This window comes from Cynocephalus volans, chromosome 10 (genome assembly GCF_027409185.1).
Source record: "Cynocephalus volans isolate mCynVol1 chromosome 10, mCynVol1.pri, whole genome shotgun sequence".
NCBI classification, from domain to species: Eukaryota; Metazoa; Chordata; class Mammalia; order Dermoptera; family Cynocephalidae; genus Cynocephalus; species Cynocephalus volans.
The window spans coordinates 18134565-18159028 of record NC_084469.1 but is presented as its reverse complement, the minus strand read 5'-3'; the positions used below and the strand labels follow the sequence as shown (position 1 = coordinate 18159028).

The following is a 24464-nucleotide window of genomic DNA, read 5'->3' as shown; positions in this document are numbered from 1 at the left end:
GTGATGCCCAAACCCTTCCTCCAATTAGAAGGATAACACTGAGTGCACGTTTGCAAAAAGCTGTGGCAGAACCTATATAGGAGTTACAATCTCATGAGATGCAGAAAGCCTGGAATTCAGGAAGCTGTGGGAAAATTCATGTTGAAAGCCTCTCTTCTACCAGTCGGCCTGCTTTTTGCTCTTTACTTTTTGTTTATTCCACTTTTCCTGAGCCAGTCAAATCAAATTTATATCCTAAACCTATCTCCAAAAGTTTTCTTCTACCTTCCTTATTATATGTATGTATTTGTGATAAGAACACTTAATTTAAGATCTTTTAAAAATGTTTAAGTATACAATGTGGTATTGTATACCACTCTCTGCTTCTATTGATTTTGACTATTTTAGATTCATCCATCATGTAGTATTTGTCCTTCTGTAACTGTATTACTTCACTTAGCATAATATCCTGCAGGTTTATTCATGTTGTGGTAAATGGCAGGATGTCTTGTCTTTTTTTTTTTTTTTTTTTTGGCAGCTGGCCGCTACAGGGATGCGAACCCTTGACCAGGTGTTACAACACCATGCTCTAACCAACTGAACTAACCGGCCAGCCCCCTGTCTCTTTTTTTTTTAAGGCTGAATAATATTTCATTGTATCTATATACCATATTTTCTTTTCATTCATCCATTGATGGACCTTTATGTTGCTTCCATGTCTTGACTATTGTGAATAATACTACAGTGAGCGTGAGAGTGCAGATATCTCTTTAAGATCCAGATTTCATTGGGATTGCTGGATAATATGGTAATTCTATTTTTAATTTTTTGAGGAACCTCCATACTATTTCCGCAATGGCTGTACCAATTTACATTCCCACCAATGGTGTACAAGGGTTCCCTTATCTGCACATCCTCACCAACAATTGTTATCTTTTGTTTTTCAGTGGTAGCCATCCTAACTAAGAGGTGTGAGGTGATATCTCATTTTGGTTTTGATTTGTATTTCCCCAATGATTAGTGATGTTGGACATTGTTTCATAATACCTGTTGGCCATTTTTATGTCATCTTTGGAGAAATGTCTATTCAGTTCTTTTGCCCATATGTTAATCAGGTTATTTGGTTTTTTGCTTTTGAGTTGTAGGTGCTCCTTATATTTTTGGATATTAACCTTTATCAGATAGATAGATGGTTTGCAAATATTTTCTTCCATTCCGTCGGTTGCATTTTCATTCCGTTGATTGTTTCCTTTGCTGTGCAGAAGCCTTTTATTTGATGTAATCTGACTTGTCTATTTTTGCTTTTGTTGCCTGTGCTTTTGGTGTTGTATTTAAGAAATTATTGCCAAGGCCAATGTCAAGAAGCTTTTATCCTTTTTTTTTTAAGGAGTTTTACAGTTTCGGGGCTTATCATTCAAGTTGATTTTTGTGTATGCTGTAGGATAAGGATTCAATTTTATTCTTATGAGAATTTCATTTATGGTCTCATATCTTCTCCAGTGAGTTACTTGGAATAAACTACTTAGTGGATAAGGCATTATATTCCATGAAAGATCACCAGGAATGCAGGCCCAGACCTAAACTCAGAAACTCATGAATTTCTAGTTTTGATTCAATTTGTCACATTGAATGGGACTTCTCCACAAATGTATCTCAAGAAAACATAGAGACAATTTAGAAAGACTTAGAAGTGACTGCTAGAGTAAGCACTATTATCCTGACCTTCAAGGCTTTAATTCACCTAAGTCTTTCATATAGTACCATTCCCTGCCTGAAATATTCATCTTGGAGGAAGTAACTACTAGAGACTTCAGAGAAAATAATAACTTATAAATTTTATATAGCTCAGGGATCAGTTTTAGCATGATAATTAGTTTAAGCTTAAAAAAAAAATAACATGTCAATTTAAAGCATTTTTATTTTTTTATTTATTTATTTTTTTTTTAAATTTTATTTTGTCGATATACATTGTAGCTGATTAATGCTCCCCATCACCAAAACCTCCCTCCCTTCTCCCTCCCCCCATCCCCCCCAACCATGTCCTTTCTGTTTGTTTGTTGTATCAACTTCAAATAATTGTGGTTGTTATATCTTCTTCCCCCCCCCCCCCGGTTTGTGTGTGTATGTGTGTATGTGTGTGTGTGAATTTATATATTAATTTTTAGCTCCCACCAATAAGTGAGAACATGTGGTATTTCTCTTTCTGTGCCTGACTTGTTTCACTTAATATAATTCTCTCAAGGTCCATCCATGTTGTTGCAAATGGCAGTATTTCATTCGTTTTTATAGCTGAGTAGTATTCCATTGTGTAGATGTACCACATTTTCCGTATCCACTCATCTGATGATGGGCATTTGGGCTGGTTCCAACTCTTGGCTATTGTAAAGAGTGCTGCGATGAACATTGGGGAACAGGTATACCTTCGACTTGATGATTTCCATTCCTCTGGGTATATTCCCAACAGTGGGATGGCTGGGTCGTATGGTAGATCTATTTGCAATTGTTTAAGGAACCTCCATACCATTTTCCATAGAGGCTGCACCATTTTGCAGTCCCACCAACAATGTATGAGAGTTCCTTTTTCTCCGCAGCCTCGCCAGCATTTATCGTTCATAGTCTTTTGGATTTTAGCCATCCTAACTGGGGTTAGATGGTATCTCAATGTGGTTTTGATTTGCATTTCCCGGATGCTGAGTGATGTTGAGCATTTTTTCATATGTCTGTTGGCCATTTGGATATCTTCCTTAGAGAAATGCCTACTTAGCTCTCTTGCCCATTTTTTAATTGGGTTGCTTGTTTTCTTCTTGTAAAGTTGTTTGAGTTCCTTATATATTCTGGATATTAATCCTTTGTCAGATGTATATTTTGCAAATATTTTCTCCCACTCTGTTGGTTGTCTTTTAACTCTTTTAATTGTTTCTTTTGCTGTGCAGAAGCTTTTTAGTTTGATATAATCCCATTTGTTTATTTTTCCTTTGGTTGCCCGTGCTTTTGGGGTCGTATTCATGAAGTCTGTGCCCAGTCCTATTTCCTGAAGTGTTTCCCCTATGTTTTCTTTAAGAAGTTTTATTGTCTCAGGGTGTATATTTAAATCCTTAATCCATTTTGAGTTGATTTTAGTATACGGTGAGAGGTATGGATCTAGTTTCATTCTCCTGCATATCGATATCCAGTTATCCCAGCACCACTTGCTGAAGAGGCAGTCCCTTCCCCAGTGAATAGGCTTGGTGCCTTTGTCAAAGATCAGATGGCAGTAAGTGTGAGGGTTGATTTCTGGATTCTCTATTCTATTCCATTGGTCAGTGTGTCTGTTTTTATGCCAGTACCATACTGTTTTGGTTATTATAGCTTTGTAGTATAGCTTAAAGTCAGGTAGTGTTATGCCTCCAGCTTTATTTTTTTTGCTGAGCATTGCTTTGGCTATTCGTGGTCTTTTATTGTTCCATATAAATGTCTGAATAGTTTTTTCCATTTCTGAGAAAAATGTCTTTGGAATTTTGATGGGGATTGCATTGAATTTGTATATCACTTTGGGTAGTATGGACATTTTCACTATGTTGATTCTTCCAATCCAAGAGCATGGAATATCTTTCCATCTTCTTGTATCCTCTCTAATTTCTCTCAGCAGTGGTTTGTAGTTCTCATTATAGAGATTTTTCACCTCCTTGGTTAACTCAATTCCTAAGTATTTTATTTTTTTGGTGGCTATTGTAAATGGGCAGGCTTTCTTGATTTCTCCTTCTGCATGTTCACTATTGGAGAAAAGAAATGCTACTGATTTTTGTGTGTTGATTTTGTATCCTGCTACTGTGCTGAAATCATTTATCAATTCCAAGAGTTTTTTTGTAGAGGTTTTAGGCTGTTCGATATATAGGATCATGTCATCTGCAAACAGGGACAGTTTGACTTCATCTTTTCCAATCTGGATGCCCTTTATTTCCTTCTCTTCTCTGATTGCTCTGGCTAGTACTTCCAACACTATGTTGAATAGGAGTGGTGAGAGTGGGCATCCTTGTCTAGTGCCTGTTCTTAAAGGAAAAGCTTTCAGCTTTTCTCCGTTCAGGATGATATTGGCAGTGGGTTTGGCATATATGGCTTTAATTATGTTGAGATACTTTCCCTCTATACCTAACTTATAGAGGGTCTTTGTCATGAATGAGTGCTGAACTTTATCAAATGCTTTTTCAGCATCTATAGAGATGATCATATGGTCCTTGTGTTTGAGTTTATTAATATGGTGTATCACATTTATTGATTTGCGTATGTTGAACCAACCTTGCATCCCTGGGATGAATCCCACTTGATCGTGATGAATAATTTTTCGTATGTGTTGCTGTATTCTGTTTGCTAGTATTTTAGTGAGGATTTTTGCATCTATATTCATCAAGGATATCGGCCTGTAGTTTTCTTTTTTGGTTATATCTTTACCTGGTTTTGGTATCAGGATGATGTTTGCTTCATAGAATGAGTTTGGGAGATTTGCGTCCGTTTCAATCTTTTGGAATAGTTTGTAAAGAATCGGTGTCAATTCCTCTTTGAATGTTTGGTAAAATTCTGCTGTGAATCCATCTGGTCCTGGGCTTTTCTTTGTTGGGAGCCTTCTGATAACAGCTTCAATCTCCTTTATTGTTATTGGTCTGTTCAAATTTTCTACGTCTTCACGGTTCAGTTTTGGGAGCTTGTGTGTGTCCAGAAATTTATCCATTTCCTCCAGATTTTCAAATTTGTTGGCGTATAGTTGTTTATAGTAGTCTCGAATGATTCCTTGTATTTCAGATGAATCAGTTGTAATATCGCCTTTTTCATTTCTAATTTTTGTTATTTGAGTCTTCTCTCTTCTTTTTTTTGTTAGCCATGCTAATGGTTTGTCAATTTTATTTATCTTTTCAAAAAACCAACTTTTTGATTCGTTGATCTTTTGAATTGTTTTTTGGTTTTCAATTTCATTCAGTTCTGCTCTGATCTTAATGATTTCTTTCCGTCTGCTAACTTTAGGATTGGATTGTTCTTGTTTTTCTAGTTCTTTAAGGTGAAGTGTTAGGTTGTTCACTTGCCATCTTTCCATTCTTCTGAAGTGAGCATTTAATGCAATAAATTTTCCCCTCAATACTGCTTTTGCAGTATCCCACAGGTTTTGGTATGATGTATCATTGTTTTCATTAGTTTCAATAAACTTTTTGATTTCCTGCTTGATTTCTTCTTGGACCCATATGTCATTAAGTAGAATGCTGTTTAATTTCCATGTGTTTGTATAGTTTCCAGAGTTTTGTTTGTTATTAATTTCTAGTTTTAATCCATTGTGGTCTGAGAAGATACATGGGATAATTCCAATTTTTTTGAATTTATTGAGACTTGATTTGTGACCTAATATGTGATCTATCTTGGAGAATGATCCATGTGCTGATGAGAAGAATGAATATTCTGAGGTTGTTGGGTGGAATGTTCTGTAGATATCTGCCAATTCCAATTGGTCTAGAGTCTTGTTTAGATCTTGTGTTTCTCTACTGATTCTTTGCCTAGATGATCTGTCTAATATTGACAGTGGAGTGTTCAGGTCCCCTGCTATTATGGTATTAGTGTCTATTTCCTTCTTTAGGTCTAATAGAGTTTGTTTTATAAATCTGGCTGCTCCAACATTGGGTGCGTACATATTTATGATTGTTATGTCTTCTTGATGGATCAGTCCTTTTATCATTAAGTAGTGTCCCTCATTGTCTCTTTTTATGGTTTTTAGTTTAAAGTCTATTTTGTCAGATATAAGAATAGCCACTCCAGCTCGTTTTTCTTTTCTGTTTGCATGGTAAATCTTTTTCCATCCTTTCACTCTTAGTCTGTGTGAATCTTTATGGGTGAGGTGGGTCTCTTGTAGGCAGCATATAGTTGGGTCCTGCTTTTTGATCCAGTCAGCCAGTCTGTGTCTTTTAATTGGGGAATTTAAGCCTTTAACATTAAGAGTTGTTATTGAAAGGTGTTGATTTATTCTTAGCATTTTATTGGTTGTTTGGTTGTCTTAGGTGTCTTTTGTTCCTTGCTTTCTGATTTACTGTTTGGTTTCTTTGTTTGTTGGTTCCTTAGGTTGTAGATAGTGTTTTTGTTAGCTTGTTTTCTCTTCATGAATGCCATTTTTATTGTACTAGCGGGTTTAGATTTTTCTTAGGTTTTTATGGCAGTGGTAGTTATTTTTCAGGAACCAAACCCAGTACTCCCTTGAGGATTTCTTGTAAGGGTGGTCTTGTGGTAGTGAACTCCCGCAGTTTTTGTTTGTCTGAGAAATATACTATTTGCCCCTCATTTCGGAAGGATAGCCTTGCAGGGTAGAGTATTCTTGGCTGGCAATCTTTGTCTTTTAGTATTTTGAAAATATCATCCCATTCCTTTCTAGCTTTTAGGGTTTGTGATGAAAAGTCTGATGTTAACCTGATTGGGGCTCCCTTATAGGTGATTTGACGCTTCTCTCTTGCAGCTTTTAAGATTCTCTCTTTGTCTCTGAGTTTTGCCAATTTGACTATGACATGTCTTGGAGAAGGCCTTTTTGGGTTGAATACGTTTGGAGATCGTTGAGCTTCCTGGATCTGAAGATCTGTGATTTTTCCTATACCTGGGAAGTTTTCTGCCACTATTTTGTTGAATATGTTTTCAATGGAATCTCCATTTTCCTCCCCTTCTGGAATACCCATGACTCGGATATTTGAGCGCTTGAGGTTGTCTGATATCTCTCTCAGATTTTCTTCCATGTCCTTGATTCTTTTTTCTTTCTTTTTGTCTGCTTGTGTTATTTCAAACAGCCCATCTTCAAGTTCAGAGGTTCTCTCTTCAACTTCGACAAGCCTGCTGGTTAAACTCTCCGTTGTGTTTTTTATTTCGCTGAATAACTTCTTCAGTTCAGCAAGTTCTGCTACATTTTTTTTCAGGACATTGATTTCCTTGTATATTTCCTCTTTCAGATCCTGTATACTTTTCCTCATTTCATCATGATGTCTAGCTGAGTTTTCTTGTATCTCATTCAGTTTCCTTAGAATTATCACTCGAAATTCCTTGTCAGTTATTTCAAGGGCTTCTTGTTCTATAGGATCTAGAGTATGAGATTTATTAACTTTTGGTGGTGTACTTTCTTGATTTTTTGTATTTCTGGTGTCTTTTTTTTGGTGTTTATTCATTGTGGCAGGGGGTTTCACAGTCCACCGGTTTAAGACTAATGACTAACTAGGATGTTGCTGTGGTTGCCAATTTGGTATGGCTCCCACCGTGACTGCTCAGTTGGCCTCTAGTGTCTTGTGTGTGTGGTTGCCTCGGGTCTTGGGCTTCTCCGGGGATCCACCTTTCTGGTCAGCTTGTACTTTGCTGGGCTGGTGGATCACGTACCACAGGGTGTGTGATCTCTGTTGAGCTTTCACTTTCTGTACAGGACTTCTCCCCGTTCCGTGTGCTCTGGCCCAGGCTGTTAGATCGTGCAGTGGCGACCCCACCGGGTGTGTGGTTTCTGTCGAGTCTCCGCCTCCCTGGCCGCACGTCTCCCCCCTCTGTGCACACTGTGCTGGGTTGGGGCGTGTCTTCTGCACCCCTCGTCTATCAGCTGGGCCTTCAAGACCCTGCTCAGCACCGCCTCGCCCAGGAAGTCTACCAGGTTTCTGCTAGGCACAGACGACCGGTCTCTCTGGGTGCCTTTGTAGCACTGTGTAGATCTTTCTCGGGTCTTGTTCACCTTTGTATCCCCCCGGTATAAACCGAGTCTAGTGCCCGCCTGCAGCCTGCTCTCCGGCAGGTTCAAGCGGACCTGGGAACTCTCCTACCACACTATTCCCAACCAGAAATTCGTTAGGCTTTTTTCCAAACTGGTGGTTGCAGAGATGGTATCTGCCTCCCAGTAACAGGAAGTTTACCGGGGCCGGAGTCCAGGGTGTGGTGGAGTGACAGTCGGCCTGCCCGTACTTCCTAGCCCTCCCAAAACTGGTCGGGACGCCCCACACCCCCAGCCCTGCCAGAGAACCGTGGAGGGAGTGGGAGAGGAGGTCGGCCCGCAGGGTCCGGAAAGCCCCGCGCCAGGCCAAGCAAATGGGCTCAGTGATGGCCGAGCAGGGCGGAGCTGCCCGCACCTGGGAAAATGGAGGCAGCACCGGGGTAGTGAGTGGCCTGGTGGTGCAGGCGGGGAGCCGCGTGTGCATCCACCCCCCGAACAGAGCTGTGCCAGGGATCACTCACAGTGCTGTGCCAGGTCGGGCGCTCGCTCTGTCTCTGGTTTGTTGCCTTCCGTGTTCTCGGCGCTGCCGCCTCGGGCTGTTCAGTCGCGGCGCCGCTCAGGCGCTCCCAGGAGTCTTCTTTAATGCCGGCCTGAAACCTCGAATCCTGGATAGGGCAGCTGGCCGCCTTCAGTGCGGCCCCAGCCTCCGGGATCCTGGCTGCATCCACAGCAGCCCTGGCGCCGTGTTCCCTGTTTCAAGACTCACTTTTGCAGCTAAGAATCAGTTCTTTTCCTGCTCCACACTTCAAAGCTGTTGCCTGCAAATGAGGCAGCCTCTCCTGCCGGGGGCAAAGTGGCGTTGAGCCCCCACGACCGGCCAGCAGCAGCAGTCCTCCCTTAAGAGATGGCCAGAGAAAGGTCCACAAGTTTCCCGGCTGTCTGAGGCCCAGTGGCCACCTTTTCCACCTCAGCTACTCCGCGCCAGCCGCGGCAGCCGCCGCCATCTTGAAACTCTCCTAAAGCATTTTTAAACTTTTTTTTTTTTTTTTTTTTTGGCAGCTGGCTGGTACGGGGATCTGAACACTTGACCTTGGTTAAACACTGCATTTTAACTAAACCTCTTTTTTTTTTTTTAACTCAAGTAATATATATTTATTACATGAAAACTAAGAAAAAATAGAGGCAAAAAGGAGGAAATAAAAATCACTCATATTTATTACCTAAAGTTTCATCACTATTAACATTATGGTGTTTATTCTATAAGATTCTATTATGCGTTCACATACACACACACTAATTTTTGTAAAATGAAATCACACTAAGCTTACTTACCATTGAGTAACAAATCTTGCCCCTACTGTCGTGCTTTCTTTTGGTTTTTGCTTAGCACTGTATTGTAAACCTGTTTTTAATGTCAATAAATACAATTTTACATCATTATTATCAGTGGTTACTTATTATTTCATCATTAGATATATCAGGATTTATTTTGCTAATCCTTTAGAAGGTAGTGTCTTTAAAAGACAAAAGAAGTAGGTTTTAGTAGGTTTTTTAAAAATAATAAGGAAAGTCCATTCAGTCTAAGGAAATAAATAACATGAGCAAAGGCATGATGTGGAAATAGGGTGACTAGAAGTTAAAAATATGTGTCACAAAAGAATAACAATAGGTAAAATTCAGAAGATTATTTTACTTTAATGTTAAAATCGCCTAATTCTTAGCCTGATAGTATAAGCTTAAAAAACTTAGTAATTTTTCAGTTATTATTCTCACCTGTGGATAATGGCTTGTGTTTGATATTTAATTCTGATACAGATTTATATTATTCAACTGAGTATAGTTTTTGACTATGTTAAGCCTTGTGTGAATTTTGAAAATTATGATAACTAAATTTTTAATGAGTTATCTTACTACAGTTAGAATGACTATTATCAAAAAGACAGAAAATAACAAATGCTGTCAAGGATGTGAAAAAAAGGGAACTCTCCTGCATTGTTGGTGAGAATGTAAATTGGTATGACCATTGTGGAAGACAGTATGGAGGTTCCTCAGAGAACTAAAAATTGAACTACCTTACGACCCAGCTATACCACATCTCATTTCTTTTGGGTATTTACCCAGTAGTGGTATAATCAATATTTCAAAAAAACACCTACACTCCCATGTTCATTGCAACATTATTCACAATAGCCAAGAGATGGAATCAACCTAAATGCCCATCAGTGGATGAATGAATAAAAAAATCTGTGGTATGTATACACAATGCAATACTATTCACCTATAAAAAAAAAAAAAATGAAATACTGTCATTTGCACCAAAATGGATGGAACTGGAGACCCTCATGTTAAGTAAAGTAAGCCAGGCACAGAAAGATCATACCACATGATCTCACTCATATGTGGAATCTTAAAAAAAAAAAAGTGTTTCTCATGGAAGTAGAGTAATGGTCACCAGAAGCTGGGAGGGGAGGGGGCGCGGGAGAAGATGTGGTGGACTAATGGGTACAAAGCTATGCTACCTACCCTAAGGGAATCAATGTGTAGTACATGCATGTACTGAAACAACACATTGTACTCCACAAATATGCACAAATGTAAAAACGAACGATTAAATTTTATGTAAACGAGCTACTGTTTATTTTAATACTTGTGAGTTTAAACACACACCCAAAAAATTGCCTTATTCTCATAAGCTTCCTTTATCCAACATTTTAAAAAATGGGATATATACGGAAGGAGCATATTTTTTTAAAGATTTAACTATAATTGCACAGTAGTTTGTGATTTCACTGTCTTTCTAAATGTGGTATAATAGACTATAATTTTAGGAAGTATTTAAGCAAATATTATTGATCTGTATAAACTTGCTTATTTTAAAAAATGAAAAAGGTATTTCCAAACAATCTGATGTCAATCATCTTTTCTCTGTGGTATGTACAAATCAAAGTTGCAGAAGTACTTCTCTGCCTAACATTTAGTGGTTTCAGATGGTAGGCTTGAATGTAGCAACTATGAGATGTTGGGCTCTCATAAAAAGCAGTTCCTAAGGGAACACCTAAATTTAGTACTCCTTTTTCGTGGTAGTAGTGAAGATCTTGTTTAAAGAAAAAACAGCAGGAAAGTGTTAGGTACCTCTTATTGCCTAGTGCAAAGTCACGAGGGCTGTGGAGCTGATGGGGCAGCTCTTTAGGGTCTAGGGTCCCATTCTTTGTGGATTCAGTATAAGGTTAAAGCTGGAAGGCCACCTCCTCGGACATATGAAAAAAACTAAAGCTCTGATTATTCAAGTGATCCATCCAAGGCTCTGCAGTGATTGAGAGGGCTGAGACTTAGAACTCTGGCTTTCTAACACGCAGATTCAGCTGGCCTCACATGCTGACAAGAATTATTTTCTGTCCTGGGAGAGCCCTATAACTATCATGACTCTAGAGCAGATCTGTGTGAGGTGGCATTCTGGAGATGGTTGAGTCGGAATAGGTTGAAATTGTCCCCTGGGTCTCTCATTCTACTTCTAAAACTATCCAAAAGTGTTCTAGGAGCCCCAGTGTTCAGGGAGTAGGCTATAGACAGCATATCTGGTGACATGTTAAACATGGCTTGCCTGGCATGGCTTCATTGGAGCCTGTGTACCTGAATTATACCACTTGCTGCAGGTTAGCTCTCTTGGCGGTCAAGAAAATTTCCTTTTTTAAATTTTAATAATGCAAGTCATAGCTTTTGCTTTAATACAGTATCAACCACTCAGCTTTGACATAATTTATTTAACATGAATGTGACTAGTTTTGTCTTTGAGTGTGTATGTGTGGAATAACCTAATTGACGAGCAATCATGAAGTTGTCTTTTAGCCCAATGTTATCTCATCTCATCATTCAGAGACCCATTTTGTTTAATTGTTTTTTTTTTTTTTTTAAATATAGTTTCTGGTGGGAAAAATGCATTGCTATAGTACTGAAATTAACTTGATTGAAATGTCTTAGACTTTGTCATTTTCCAGTGGCTCAAAAGGTTATTTCCCAAATGTTTATTTTTTTATCATTCTATGAAAAATTATCACAACTGAATACATCAAACAGATTTTTGTTTACACTCCAATTCCCACTCAGTGTAGAATTATTTAACTTTTAAGATATAATGCAAATTTGATCAAGATGAGGGTTTTAAAATCTTGAATCATTTATTGATTTGCTAAATATAATTTTCACATTTTCTTTATAGTATTCTGGAATACATCTTTCAGAAGGAAAACATTTAAAAATAATGCAATCTACAGAAACTGTTCCACTAGAAATGATGAGTGGAGTGCTGTCTTGTCAACCACATATTGTTTGAAATACTTATATTTAAGGATTTCTATTCTTTGAGGTAAAAAGTTCTATGAAAAGTATGGACTGCATTGTGCTTCTGAGTTCTGTACAAAATGTCACGATTTTTGCTCTTGGGATAAAGATAGAAAGTAAAATAAAATGTTCTTTGTCCATTTAGTTATCCTTGACTCCATGAAATTCTCCAAAGTAATTACTGGTGACCACAATACCACCTACCAGCAAGAGCAGCATTGACCATGTGCCAACTGCCTTATTGCTGACCACAGCTGCTCTTGACTAGAGCAGATGTTTCTCCTTTTGCTTTGGCAGTAAAATTTTATTGAGCAGTTTTGCAAATATAGAGCAGCATACTCTACCTGATGAGTGGCTGGAGACCTTAGCCACTTGGTGCAACAAGGTTAGATTTCTCCTATCTACCATCGGGCCCCCACTTCTAAGTTCCATGCATCTTACCTCCCAGGCCTCAGAACTTGTAAACTTCACTCCTCCTGGGTTTGCTTCCCTACCCACCCATGTAATTTTCCCAAAGAAAATAATGTTGGAAGAGCAACCACATTTGTGGTTGCAACTTACAGCTTTAAAAGGCTGTCACATTGGAACTTTGCTCCTACCAGTTGTGGGTTTACAAAAAGGAGTTAGGGTACTTTGCTGGGATGTTTTGTTAGGATGCTTTTCGGAATTTTTCCACATCTCTTTGGTTTGGATGTTGACTTGGAAATCTCTTTTGAATTAGCTTCTTTTGGAGAGCTTTCTCTCCTTTCTGAGCACTTACTGAATCCTTTTCCCATCTCTTTGTATATAATACCTTATTTGAGTCTTTCTGAAGATTGAAGCACTTACAGGCCTGGTTTTGCTTCTGAGTTGGACTGGATGATTTAACATAAGTTTTCGCTGTGTTCCTTGTCCCTGGCTAAAGGAATAGATTTGTGTATTGTCACTGATACTTATTTTTTTTTTAATGGAAATTTAAAGGGCCATTCCTACATTGATTACAGCCTATTTCCCAGGACCTTTTAAAGAAAACAACTCAGAAAGATATCAGCAGTTGAGGGTCTAGGCCCCTGCCTGGCATGAATTCCCACAGAGCCTCAGACCTTGGGGGGAGGAGTAAGATATAAAATCAGAGGGCAAAGGCCATGTGGTGAGAATTTGCCTGGCTTGTTCTTCCTCTGCAGGGAGCAAGTAGCAGTAACCTCAGTCCTGAATGGTCATTTCAAGAGTGTATCATTGTGGGAATTTATCTAGCCAGCTTTGTGGCAGATGACCAGTCATGATAGCCTGATTTTAAGGCTCCTAACACGTGAGATACCAGGGCTTCATTGAATATTCTATTTAGTTCATATTAGGATACATAGGACAAGGTGAGTTACTACTTTAGATCTGTAGGCCAAGAAATTTGAAGCAATGCCTTCACTTTTAATGCTTCAGACCACTTGGAGTAGCTTAAAGAAGTAGTACACTCTCCAATACTTGTAACATCTTAAAGAGAAAACTTTGTTTAGATTAGTGTTTATTGTTTATCTACTTCCTCTACTACTCCTGCAAAAATTTGTCAGTGTCAGCACTGCTACACTGGGTATTTGGCTCAGTCCTGTGGCTTTTCTTGATATTCCCAGAGCAAAGCACTCCTTAAACTAGGATGAGAAAAGTTCATTTTAATCCGCCAAAGGCTTATTTGCTAGCACAAAAGGTCATGAAACACACCCGAAAACTGTATTGCTAAAATCTTAAGGAGAGAGATCGCAGCAGCAGAGATGGACTGCGGTTTCCCAGCATAAAGTGGTGTCTCTGGCTGAAGAAACAGTTTGTTTTAGGAGCACCAATTAATGAAAAAGCTGTGGAATAGAAGAGTTTTCCCTGAAATTGGTCTTAGGAAAACTCTTTTTCTCATGTTGTTTTAGGAATCTCTGAAGAAAATTCTTTAGAAGTGTTTGTAAAATGATGGTAGCGAGAGTCATTTCCAAGGATGTTTAGGTAACTGCTCTCTGACCAGTATTTTTATAATTACTAACCCTGAATCTTTTATCTGTCAAAAGAGAGAAAGACTTTCTGTGTCTAGCTGAAAGACCCATGGAATCCAAAAACATTATGACCTGGTCACACTTAAAGCTTTTAAAGCTTTCTTCTGAGATGATTTCTTAGGGTAAAAATGTCACCTGCCCCAAAGATTACGAATCAGAAATTGAATGAGGCAGGCTTGAAGAGGTTCAAAAAACAAGGTACTGAATAACCATAGTCGTAGAAGCTAGAGGAGGAGATGTAAATGGCCTTGCTTTTCTATAAGGAGGGTCGAAGAGCCCAGGGCATTTTCCTTTGGTGGAAATTTAAGGAGTTCACAGCCTGGGCCCAGTAGAAGCATTGTCTTAGCAACTGTCTGTGGTTTGACAAACATAAGACCTCAATGTCCCTAGTCCCTTTATCCTCCTCAGCACATGTACGAAGTAAAAGGTTGTTCAAGGGAGGGGAGGGAAGAAAACCTAATTTAAAATACACATTCTGGTCATTTTAAATATAAGAAAGAGACTTGTAAACAACCGCTTCTTCCCACAATGTGAATTCTGACGTATTGTGAAGATAATTCACAGCATGTTGTGTAAGGTGGAAAGAGGACTGAGAGAAAGGCTTGTTTTTCATTAAAAATTGCTTTAGAAACTAAGGTTGTAACTGAGCACCGCTCTGTACTGTATCAAATCATAATATCCAGTGAGTCATGGAGTCATTAGGGAAGCACTGGAGACATCATAAGAAACATTGGAGTTAACGTTTGAGATAAGGAAGATGATTATCTCTAAGAAGAAACTGCAATTAAAGGGCACAGTCTCCCGTGTTTGGACAACTAACAGGCATTCCTTCCAGTGACACCTCTGATGTTCATGCCGTGCGTGTGCGAAGAGCCAGGACGGAGGACTAGAAACCAGGCTCTCCATGGAGCGCCGGATACTGACAGCCTGTGAGACTTCGGACAAGTTACTGCCTGTCCTGGCTTCGGTTTCCTCACCTTAAAATGAGTGATAAACCGGATCATCTCTATGGAGCCCTTCTGGTCTGAAGAGTCTATGACTCTGGCTTTTGAACACTGTCCTATGCTGGATAATCCCAGAAAGACTTTATCATTTGTGGGTAGCTTTGTGGTGCTGCATGTCAGCGGGAGTACTTCATACTATGAACCACTCAGGAGACCATTGTCTAGTTCTACTGTTTCCTCCTCACCAAGAACTTAGATGGCCAAACACTCTCATCCCCGTCCCCCAGCCCGGTCCCAAGAAGCCTTTGGCTCAAAAAGGTCATTTCATTTCCTATGAGCTAGTCTTATATTACTGGTACAAGACCTGGGCAATGTTTGACCGACTGGAAGGTGAGACATTGGCGGCCTCAGCCCCTGCGGACTGTTAAGTGTCCTGGCCTTACAGGGATTTGTCAGCCTGGTGACAAGTTGGTGGAGAGTCTGTTCACTCTAGGCCTGATTCTAATGCATTTGGGATTCCTTGCTGAAAAAAGACTGGATCCTGGTGCATCCAAGCCTCTGCCCTTGAAACCTTGGGTTGATGATTGATATGTTAGTCTCTTGGGACAGGACTGTACAGTTGAGAAAAGTAGCAGGAGCATCAGATCTCTGCAGGTCATCTGGCCCCCATAAAAAAGCAATAGCAACTGGGAAAAGGCTAGACTGCTAGGTTCCCAGCTATATTGGATTATTAGACAAAGCCACCCACTCCATCTTTGTTTATAGAACTCATTTTCAGGAACAAGTGTTTTATAGTGAGCTCGAGGTTGTAAAGAAGCTATTTATAATGAAGATCCCATATATGTGAGCCTTATATCAAGCTGATCTAAAGGAACTTTACATGGGTGGCAGTTTAGGAGAAAAAGGGAGAAAAGGATAAGGGAAAAAAAACTAATAAAAATAGCTGAGATCACTCAACAGTTATCAAGAAACAGATACTACAGTTTTATAACACGAAGTACTAAAAGTATATGCACTCTTAAAAGGCAATTAAAATGTATGCTCTGAAACTATAAAACATTTTCTTTTCATCTGCAACATAGAGGGCAGATTACAACACATTAATAACGTTTTGTTTAGAGTTCAGTTTCTGATGGTTTCCAAATGTAGTCTGTGTAGATTAACCAGAAGGAGTCCAGTTCCCTTTTTTAAGAGCGCTTGTAAAGGAAAGCAATGTGGTAAGATTGTTATGAAAAGAGAGTGTATTTAGGAAATAGCACTTAGCAGGGTCTCTCTGAATGGCTGCCAGGTCAGGAAGCTGAAGTGCAAGGCTTGGCCCTTGTTCAGCCCCCCCAGTTCCAGCTCCTTGACCACACAGTACGTCAGGAACATGTCACGAGCCAGCCAGGAAGACTCAGCCCCGCCCATGGGCCAGCTTGGCACGGCTGCTTTCACATAACCCAGGGCTCCAGAGGGGCCAGAGGCAGGCATTCCAGGGCCACGGGAACGTGCAATTTTTTAAAATAGAAATGAAGAACTTTAAAAAAAAAGAAAAGAAAAGAAAAAAGCCTGGGAATTAAACAGTTGCTGAGTCCTTATGGAACATGGTCCCTTATGTAGAGTGTCAGAAGTGAAAAGGGCCTTAAAGGTTATCTCATCCTCTGCTCTCGTCTCATAGACAAGTAAATTGACCTGCCTACGACTGCAGTGGCAGAACCAATCGCATAATCCATGTCTCTCAGCTCTCAGTCTGCTAAACCCACTGGCTTCTCACAGGGGTAAGCCTTCTGCCTAAGGAGCTCCAGCCTATCCTGAGGGGCCAGCTGCACTGTTTGGGGGCCCTGTCCCCCTTGGATTTTAGCTCTAAGAGTCTACCCAGTGATCTGTTGCTGTACCATTTGCTCCTACTGTTTGCCTACCTGCTGTGTGTCTCAGTCTCAGTTTATTCATCTGCAAACTGGATATAGTATCAATGCCCACTTCATAGAGTTGTTATTAGGATTGATTGAATAAATGTATGAGTATGTAAAAATTACAGTACCTGGCATGTAACAAGGGCTCAATAATGTTATCAGTTAGTATCATTCATAATTGTGTTATTAGCATTATACTGCCATTTGTTTTGTGTTGTTATTATGACTACTATTATTTCTACAGTTGCTACATTAGTAGTCACCCTCAGGAATTTGGCCTTCGGGCCTGTGGTGTATCAGCTCTATCACTAGTAGGTTGTTAAGACCTAGGATCGAAGCCGGGGTAGTAAAGGCGACGATGGACACCTCTGGGTCAATGCTTCATGCAGCCTTATCCTCAGATTCCAGCTGAGGAGCAGAGGTCCAGAGGTGTTCTTGTTGTGCTTGTCTTTTGTTTGTTTTTATTTCGTTTTGCTTTTCTAGCTGTGTTTTATAATTGTAGTTGAAAGCGACTTTAGAGATGATTAAGTAAGTATTTGTTATATTACAGTTCCATCCCCTCCGTTTAAATTTGGGAAAACTGAGGCTCAGAGACTTGCTTTATCTCGCTAGCCTAACTTGGTAATGGCATAGAACTCTTGTCTGATTTACATATAAAAGGAAAACTGGAGGGGAAAGAGCTTTAGGATAATTCCCATGAGACCTTAATCTTTTAGCCTTTCTTCTACATCAGACCCACTGTGACCCTACTTAAAACCCCAGTTGTGACCTTGTTCGTCAGCATGGAGACGACCCTGAGGAAAAATTCAAGAGAGCCAGCCTCCTTCCTTAGGTATTATTAGACAACAATCCCCTATAAAAGTTAAGTGGATGTTTGTTTTTTATTTAAAACCTTGAAGAGATTTAAACCTGCTGGGCAGCTACTGCCTCACCCACAGCAGTGTCCCTTGGGGCCTCACATAATACTTGTACTCTAAAGAAGACTTAAATTTCAGGCTCCTTGAACAGCTATGACAAGCGCATTTCTTTGCTCAATGTTAGTCTCACTGGTTTAGAAAACAAAATTATTTTCTTAGTTGATGCCTCAATGGTCTTTTCCTTTGAGTTCTTACCTCTCTTTTGCCCTAGTGTTGTCAGTTTTCCTGTTTTTCTAAGATGTTTGATCAAGTTTAAGATTAGAAAATTTACTTACTGGCTATTTAAAGCAGTGTATAGTATTTAGTTGCTGGGAAGGTTTTTTATACATCACAACAATACTACAACAAAACCGTTACTTACCTAGAAAACTATAAATTCATCCCAACTTCAGTGAGTATATTTTAGCTTTCCCTTTTAAATTTTTAAAATTCTGGTATCGTCTGGTTGCACTGAAACAGCCCTATTGTGTCATCCTTTCTTTTTCCTGGTACCTTCCTCTTTGAGTCTTTGGTTTCATTAATCTCAATTTGTTCTGAAGGCACTAAGGCAGATTTTTTTTTTTTTAAAGAGGACCGGTAAGGGGATCTTACCCCTTTGACTTGGTGTTGTCAGCACCATGCTCTCCCAAGTGAGCTAACTGGCCATCCCTACATAGGGATCCGAACCCGTGGCCTTGGTGTTATCAGCACCGCACTCTCCCGAGTGAGCTACAGGCCAGCCCCACTAACGCAGATTTTCAAAGAACTATAATTGTCACAGAAACAGCACGATGACTTACTGAAGTTTCACATGTTGCTCTTTTTGGAGCTACCAGAGATTGGAATAGATTCTTCAGCCTCATCTTTACCCCAGAGTTGGAAGAAAATATCAAAGTTTTCCCTTCTCTGGTGTTTATCAAAAATATCATTCCCAGCTAATCTCATTCCTGACTTGCCAAAGAGCAGAACCAAAGCTCAAGAGGGAACTACTCATCTCAAGATCACCCAAAAAGGTAAGAGGAGAGCTTGGATGAGCATGCCCGTGTTTCTTTCCCTTACAGCCTCCAGAAGATCTCCAGAATACACCTTCTTTAGTTTCCACAGTCCATTTTCCTACTTTTGTCCTTAATTTGACAATGCCTGGAAAGCATCACAGGAAACTGGTGGTAACTACCAATGGGGCAGAGACTTTTGAATATCATCAGTACCCATAAGTCTTTCCATCCTCCTCTGGAAGCACAGAGGGTACATCCTCACACCCTGTGGAGTCACTGTGAGCTCTGAAATCAGAGTAAAGCTGGCTTCGTACTTCTGTCGGGGTAGCTGGTTTAAGTGCTGTTTGTATTGAGTGAAACTTCCACCAGAACACTCATTCTCTGAAAGCCTTTCGTATACTGTTTTTCATTTGATCATGCTGTGTATAGGGTTTTGGGACTAAAGGGTTCCTGATGTAGCTGTTCATGCGGAGAACCTTACCACAGCTCTTTTCCCTGTGCTGCTTGTGGTCAAGTCCTGGCAATTTGTTTAGATGTTCAGTGATTGATACCTAATAAAATAATGAGTGGATGGGGTTTGACTTTGAGGAGGTTTGGGGCCTTGATGGTTTTCTTGCCAAGCTACTGTATGCAATTTTCCTCCTAGACTTTAGGGATGGGAGAGGCCTCACTATCCCTTTCCGCTGAAAATTGAGTCTGGTCAAACTGAGAAGTTATATTTCTTTTCTTTTCTTTTGTTTTCAATTTATTTTCCGACTTTCCTTTTTTTGCCTTTCACAGTTAGTATGTTTCCCACCCTACTGTCAACCTCTACTGGTAGACACAGGATAAATGGGCCAATGGCTTTATTTATAACTGAGGCTTCCTCTTTAATATGAAAGTGCTGTTCTTACCTTCAAAATGACCCTGACCTTGACCTTCCATCTTCAGGTCATGAGGTGGTTTCCTTCTTGTTTGTTTGTTTTTGATTAGATGTCTTTAGTCATGGAGAGCTGGGTGTCCAAGGTCAATGCCCACCTCTTACCTTGGAATCCATTGAGTCATAGGGTCAGAGAGAGGTGGGATACAGAGGTGAACTGTAGACAGGGTCACACAAAAATAACCATTTCAGACAGAACCCAAGGGCTTTTAGGGTTGTTTGTATTCAATGGCACAAGAACCCCAAGTAAGCTCTTCAGGCCTCAGCCACAGTCTCTGCAGATGTTATTTGAGCAACCTACAAATAAAGGGTGTATCATAATATTGCACATAAGTATGTCTTGGAGCAATTCCTAGGGGTAAACTCAGGTTCTCTTTGAGCTATTTTCTTACCAAAATCAAAATTTTTAGATTTTTAAAAATTATTTTACAATATATTTTATATTTATAGAGCATTTCCACCCACATTATTTCCTTTTAAATCTAAACATGTGAGATGGGCACTGTCATCCCTATTTTACTGATAAGGATTAGAGAAAGAAACTCTAAAATCACATCGACAATAAAGGGCAGAACTCTGACATTCAAACCATATCCTCAGTCATTTTTTCAAGAATACTTTTTACCAAGTCACCTTCCTTTGAATGGAATACTTCAGTGGCCCCAGGACAGCCTTTCTTTGTTCCAAAATAGCAAATGATTTGATCAAATCAAAACATTTTTTTCTTCAAAAACTTTAATGATGTGTTGCTGCCTTCAAATAATAAAAATCTAAATTCATTAATGTCTTGTTTTAGCTAACATCATGTAGTGGGAGGAACATAGAATTTGGGATCAGTCAAATAATTCAAAGTCTGGCTCTGCTCTGCAGTAAATGTGTGACCTTCACTTAGCATGTTTTTTCATCCACACAGATGTGAATGACAAACTACCTCAAAGGGCTCTTGCAAGTATTAGATGAAATGACACAAGCACAGGGCCGAGCATCCATAGGAATCCAGTAAACAGGAGCGTCCCTTCCCATTTTCACTTTGGTTCAAACTGCTCTTTTCTCCCTTACCTCCTGCTTCTTAGGTGAACTCTCTGCTCAAATTTATTTATCATCTTGGAGGCATGCCTTTTACCTTCGCACCTGCGTGTTTTTGTGCACACTGTCCCCTTCCTCTGAAGAGTCCTCCTTTCTTTCATCAGTGTCCCTCCATCACACACTCCTGATTCACCACCTATAGAATTTCTATTTGTCTTTCGAGGTTTGGATCAAATTCTACTCTTCCTTGCAGCCTTTTCTGATCATTCCAGTCAGAAATGGTCTCTTTTTCTCTGAATGTCCTTGTCTTTAATCACTTAATAATCACTCTTATGGCTGTTATGTTTTCCCTTGTGCTGTCTTTATTTAGGTGTCTTTATTATCTTTCCTCTCGGACTCTACACTTGCTGTGGCAAGAGGTCGGAACTTCTTGCCTCTAGATATCCACCCTAATTGTGCGGCGTAGTTCCTGGGAGACTGCATAGTACAGTCGAAAGAACGTAGGCTTTAGAAGCAGGCTTATCTGGGTTCCAGTCATGGGTCTGTCACTTCCTTACTAGCTGTTGACCATAGACTAGTTACTTCACCCTCTGAGCCTATGTAAAATGTGGATAATTATACCTACTTTATGGTATCGTTGTGTGAATTAAATGAAATAACATGCAGAATGCCCGGCACAGAATAGATGCTTAATAAATGTTAGATTCTTTCTCTTGTTCATAATGCAAAATAAATTAAGTAGAATCGTGTTCATTCCTTATGCCATGATTTTCTGAAGAGGGGAACTGTTGATAATAAATTTTCGTAGACTCATCGAAAATAACAGGGACTAGTATATACCCTCTGTAGTTTATTTGGGAAGCCAGGTGTCACTCTGTGAAAGAACCACAGAACACTAGCTAAATATTGACAACTGACTATTCCATCCTATTCTAGCATATGGATTTGTATTTGTAATTCCACTAAGATAAGATTTTATCGTCCCTCTTAATTTTATTAATCCATTCTAAACTGACAGATGTTGTGGTGAGCCTTGAGCTCTTGGGATTCTTGTTTCGTTTCTGATTAAAAGATGAGTTTCCTTCTTAAACTGGAGGGTCTAAGTATACAGTGTCCTTCTCTCCTGAACAGCTTGTTTGAATGCCAGACATAAACTTGTTATTCTCCATTGGATACTAAAGAAGTTTTTCAGTATCTGAGCCCCTTCTAACAGGTTTCCTCTAGTAGGCAGAAGGTGGTATAGGGATACCTGATACTTTGTATATGCTTAAATCGTGGTTAGTATGGTCTTTATTTTTATTTACTCTTCTATTTTGAAAGAGCCCGGGGAGAGTAAACAGAGGTGACAGAACTAATCTGTGTTGATCTCACTTCTTCTCCAGGGCAGAAATTCTGCCAGATAATGACCCAGAGTTTTGGTCAGTGTTCTCGTATGGTTTGTGCTTTGTTCTTTCTTGTCAGAGTCTAGCTCTCACTTTTATAGCACAGTTAATGCCAGTTCCTATCCATAGGAATTGAGAATATCATCAAATGACCTCTTTAATACTGTTAAGCTGAGGTTGTCTAAGTTGTGGTCCATTCTTTCGTTACTGGCTGCTATGTGAACTGCTACTCCAGAAAGCAAGTTGGTCAGCATGAAGCCATTTAAGTTTTCCAGCCATGGGAGCTGGTTCTTTCTCTCTCTCTTTTTTTCCTTCCATCAGCCCAATTTCAAGAAGAAGCTTATGTCTGGTTCCAGGGCACCAGCCTTATATCGGGCAGTTGTCTGTTACTGGCCTAGAACAATCACACTGGAGATCTCTCTAGACACCAGACACTTGCTATCATTTCTGCTGTCCTGTTGGCTGATCCTCCTACTGTTTTCAGGGGCACCTGAGGTTATCTTTTGCCCTAAGGTGTGTCACTCTGTGCCATCTTACTGAATAGGACTGTGAATATGCTTTCTGTCACTCTGGACAGACTTGGTGATAATAATAATAGCCACTATTTATTGAACTGCCATGTGAGTTAAGCACTGTACAGGTTGTTTAACATAGATTATCATTAACCCTCACAATAGCCCTTTAAAGTAGGTATTGTTACACCCATTTTTCAGATAAGTATTGGAGACGTTTAGTTACTTGCTAAGGTTTAAACAGTTACTAAGTGCCAAAGCCAAGACTTAAATTCAAAGCTTTATTTCCACCCTATGTACAGAAAGCTCAAAAATGCCCCTGAAACTCTGAAATCACTGTGGTATTTCACAGTAGCATTACCAGCAATTACCAGGACATTAATTCAATGATCTGAGCTGAATGTGTAGCAGCATTAGCCAATTTGAAAACAGTAGATTTCCACAGTTTTACAAGAAACCTAGAGAAACCCGAGTACATTACACAAATTGGAATTGAAAAGCTTAAGTAAAAATATTCATTTTAAGGTCATCTGTTAACACTGACACAAGGTCTATGGAAAATGGGGGAGCCAGCGTCATGTTTCTGAAATATGCAATTTTACAACGAGAACGTGTTATAAAATGCCCTGCCACTGTTGTTTTCCTTGGAATTCAGAGTGAGAGACACAAAGGCTGACAACTCTCTTCCTGTTGTAGGTCAGAGCTTCAAGGAACTCTGTAATCTTCCCACCAGCTTTACTCTCTCCTGGAACTCACGGGTAAAATTAGATGCTGGCTGGACTTCAGTAGCTGAGTTTGAAAGCTTTTGGAGGCCCAGCCAGACAACTGCAGCAGACTGCTTTCTCACAGTACTGCTTTGGGAGGCGCTTTCAACAGACTAACGTAGTCTGGTAAACGGATGAAGGTCTGACAATTCTGCCATAAGACAGCATTAATAACAATGCCCACAGGAGAGGAAGAAAATTATCTTTGTGTGGTTAATCTCCTTGGAAACAGGATCAGGCTTTATCTTCCTACCAGTTTGCTGCAGTTACCTCTTGATGTTGCTCTGCTCTGTGTGCACTGTTGCAGTGAAAAAACGACAATCACAGCGACTCTATTTGAGTATTTAGTTGGAGTTATTTTCTTATACACATTCTAACGGACTCTTGGAGGCAGACATGGTGAAAAGAGTGTGGGAAGAAATCATTTAGAGTGAGCACTCTCCCAAACCAGCCTCGAACACATTTATCTAATTTGACACATTTTGCCTGGAAGTCATAGAAATAGACTGAGGTGCCCCCATCAGAATATAAAGAGCCAGAGACTAAAACCAGACTAAAAAAGGGCCAACCCATTAGGGAAGTACCTCCGTGGGGAGCGGGCAGGCAGGGAAAGGAGGTTAGATGGCAGCTATTAAACACCGAATCAAGAATATGTTCAGAGAGGCTGCTACCCAGGAAAATCCTCCTCCTCCGACTTAGCTGGGCAGGGGACAGCCAAGGGGGAGTCCTGCTTATTCTCTGCTGCGGGATGCTACCCCCTGACCCGTTATAAGTCAGCCTTGCTTGATTACTCCTTTTGATTCAAGACTCAGAACAGCTTGTAAAGTTTTTTTTATCATTCCCTTCCAGATTGTGTGGGCCACACTGTAGCCTGAGCTTTCCCTTTGTCCACATCTGTTTTCCAACCTCATTACTCTTGTTATTACATTCATTAAAAAAAAAAAAAAAAAAAAGAGCTGTTTATTTCTTTTCTGCATGTTTTTCCTGTAGTTTCAAAAGCTAAAATGGTAAATCGTGTTTGATGTGACCATCTCCACAGTTTCTAGTATACAAATTGATGGTTGCATATACAGGAATTGGTTGAACCGTATTATTTCAATTAGCTCTACCCAAGCCAAGGCTCACAACTC

The 24464-nt window shown here is 39.8% G+C and overlaps 1 protein-coding gene across 7 annotated transcripts in view; it reads left to right on the top strand.

Moving 5' to 3' along the window:
* The window catches only part of BCAS3 (BCAS3 microtubule associated cell migration factor), a 601295-nt gene that overhangs the window by 463619 nt on the left and 113212 nt on the right, over positions 1 to 24464 (top strand). The window contains exon 24 of one of the 7 annotated variants that reach the window (XM_063109235.1): positions 8717 to 8778. The exons of the other annotated variants lie outside the window; for them this stretch is intronic. Coding sequence (XP_062965305.1) covers positions 8717 to 8745 — 29 coding nt within the window. The 3' untranslated portion in view covers positions 8746 to 8778. Of the gene's footprint in view, positions 1 to 8716; positions 8779 to 24464 lie in introns of those variants that run through there. 7 annotated transcript variants of the gene reach the window in all.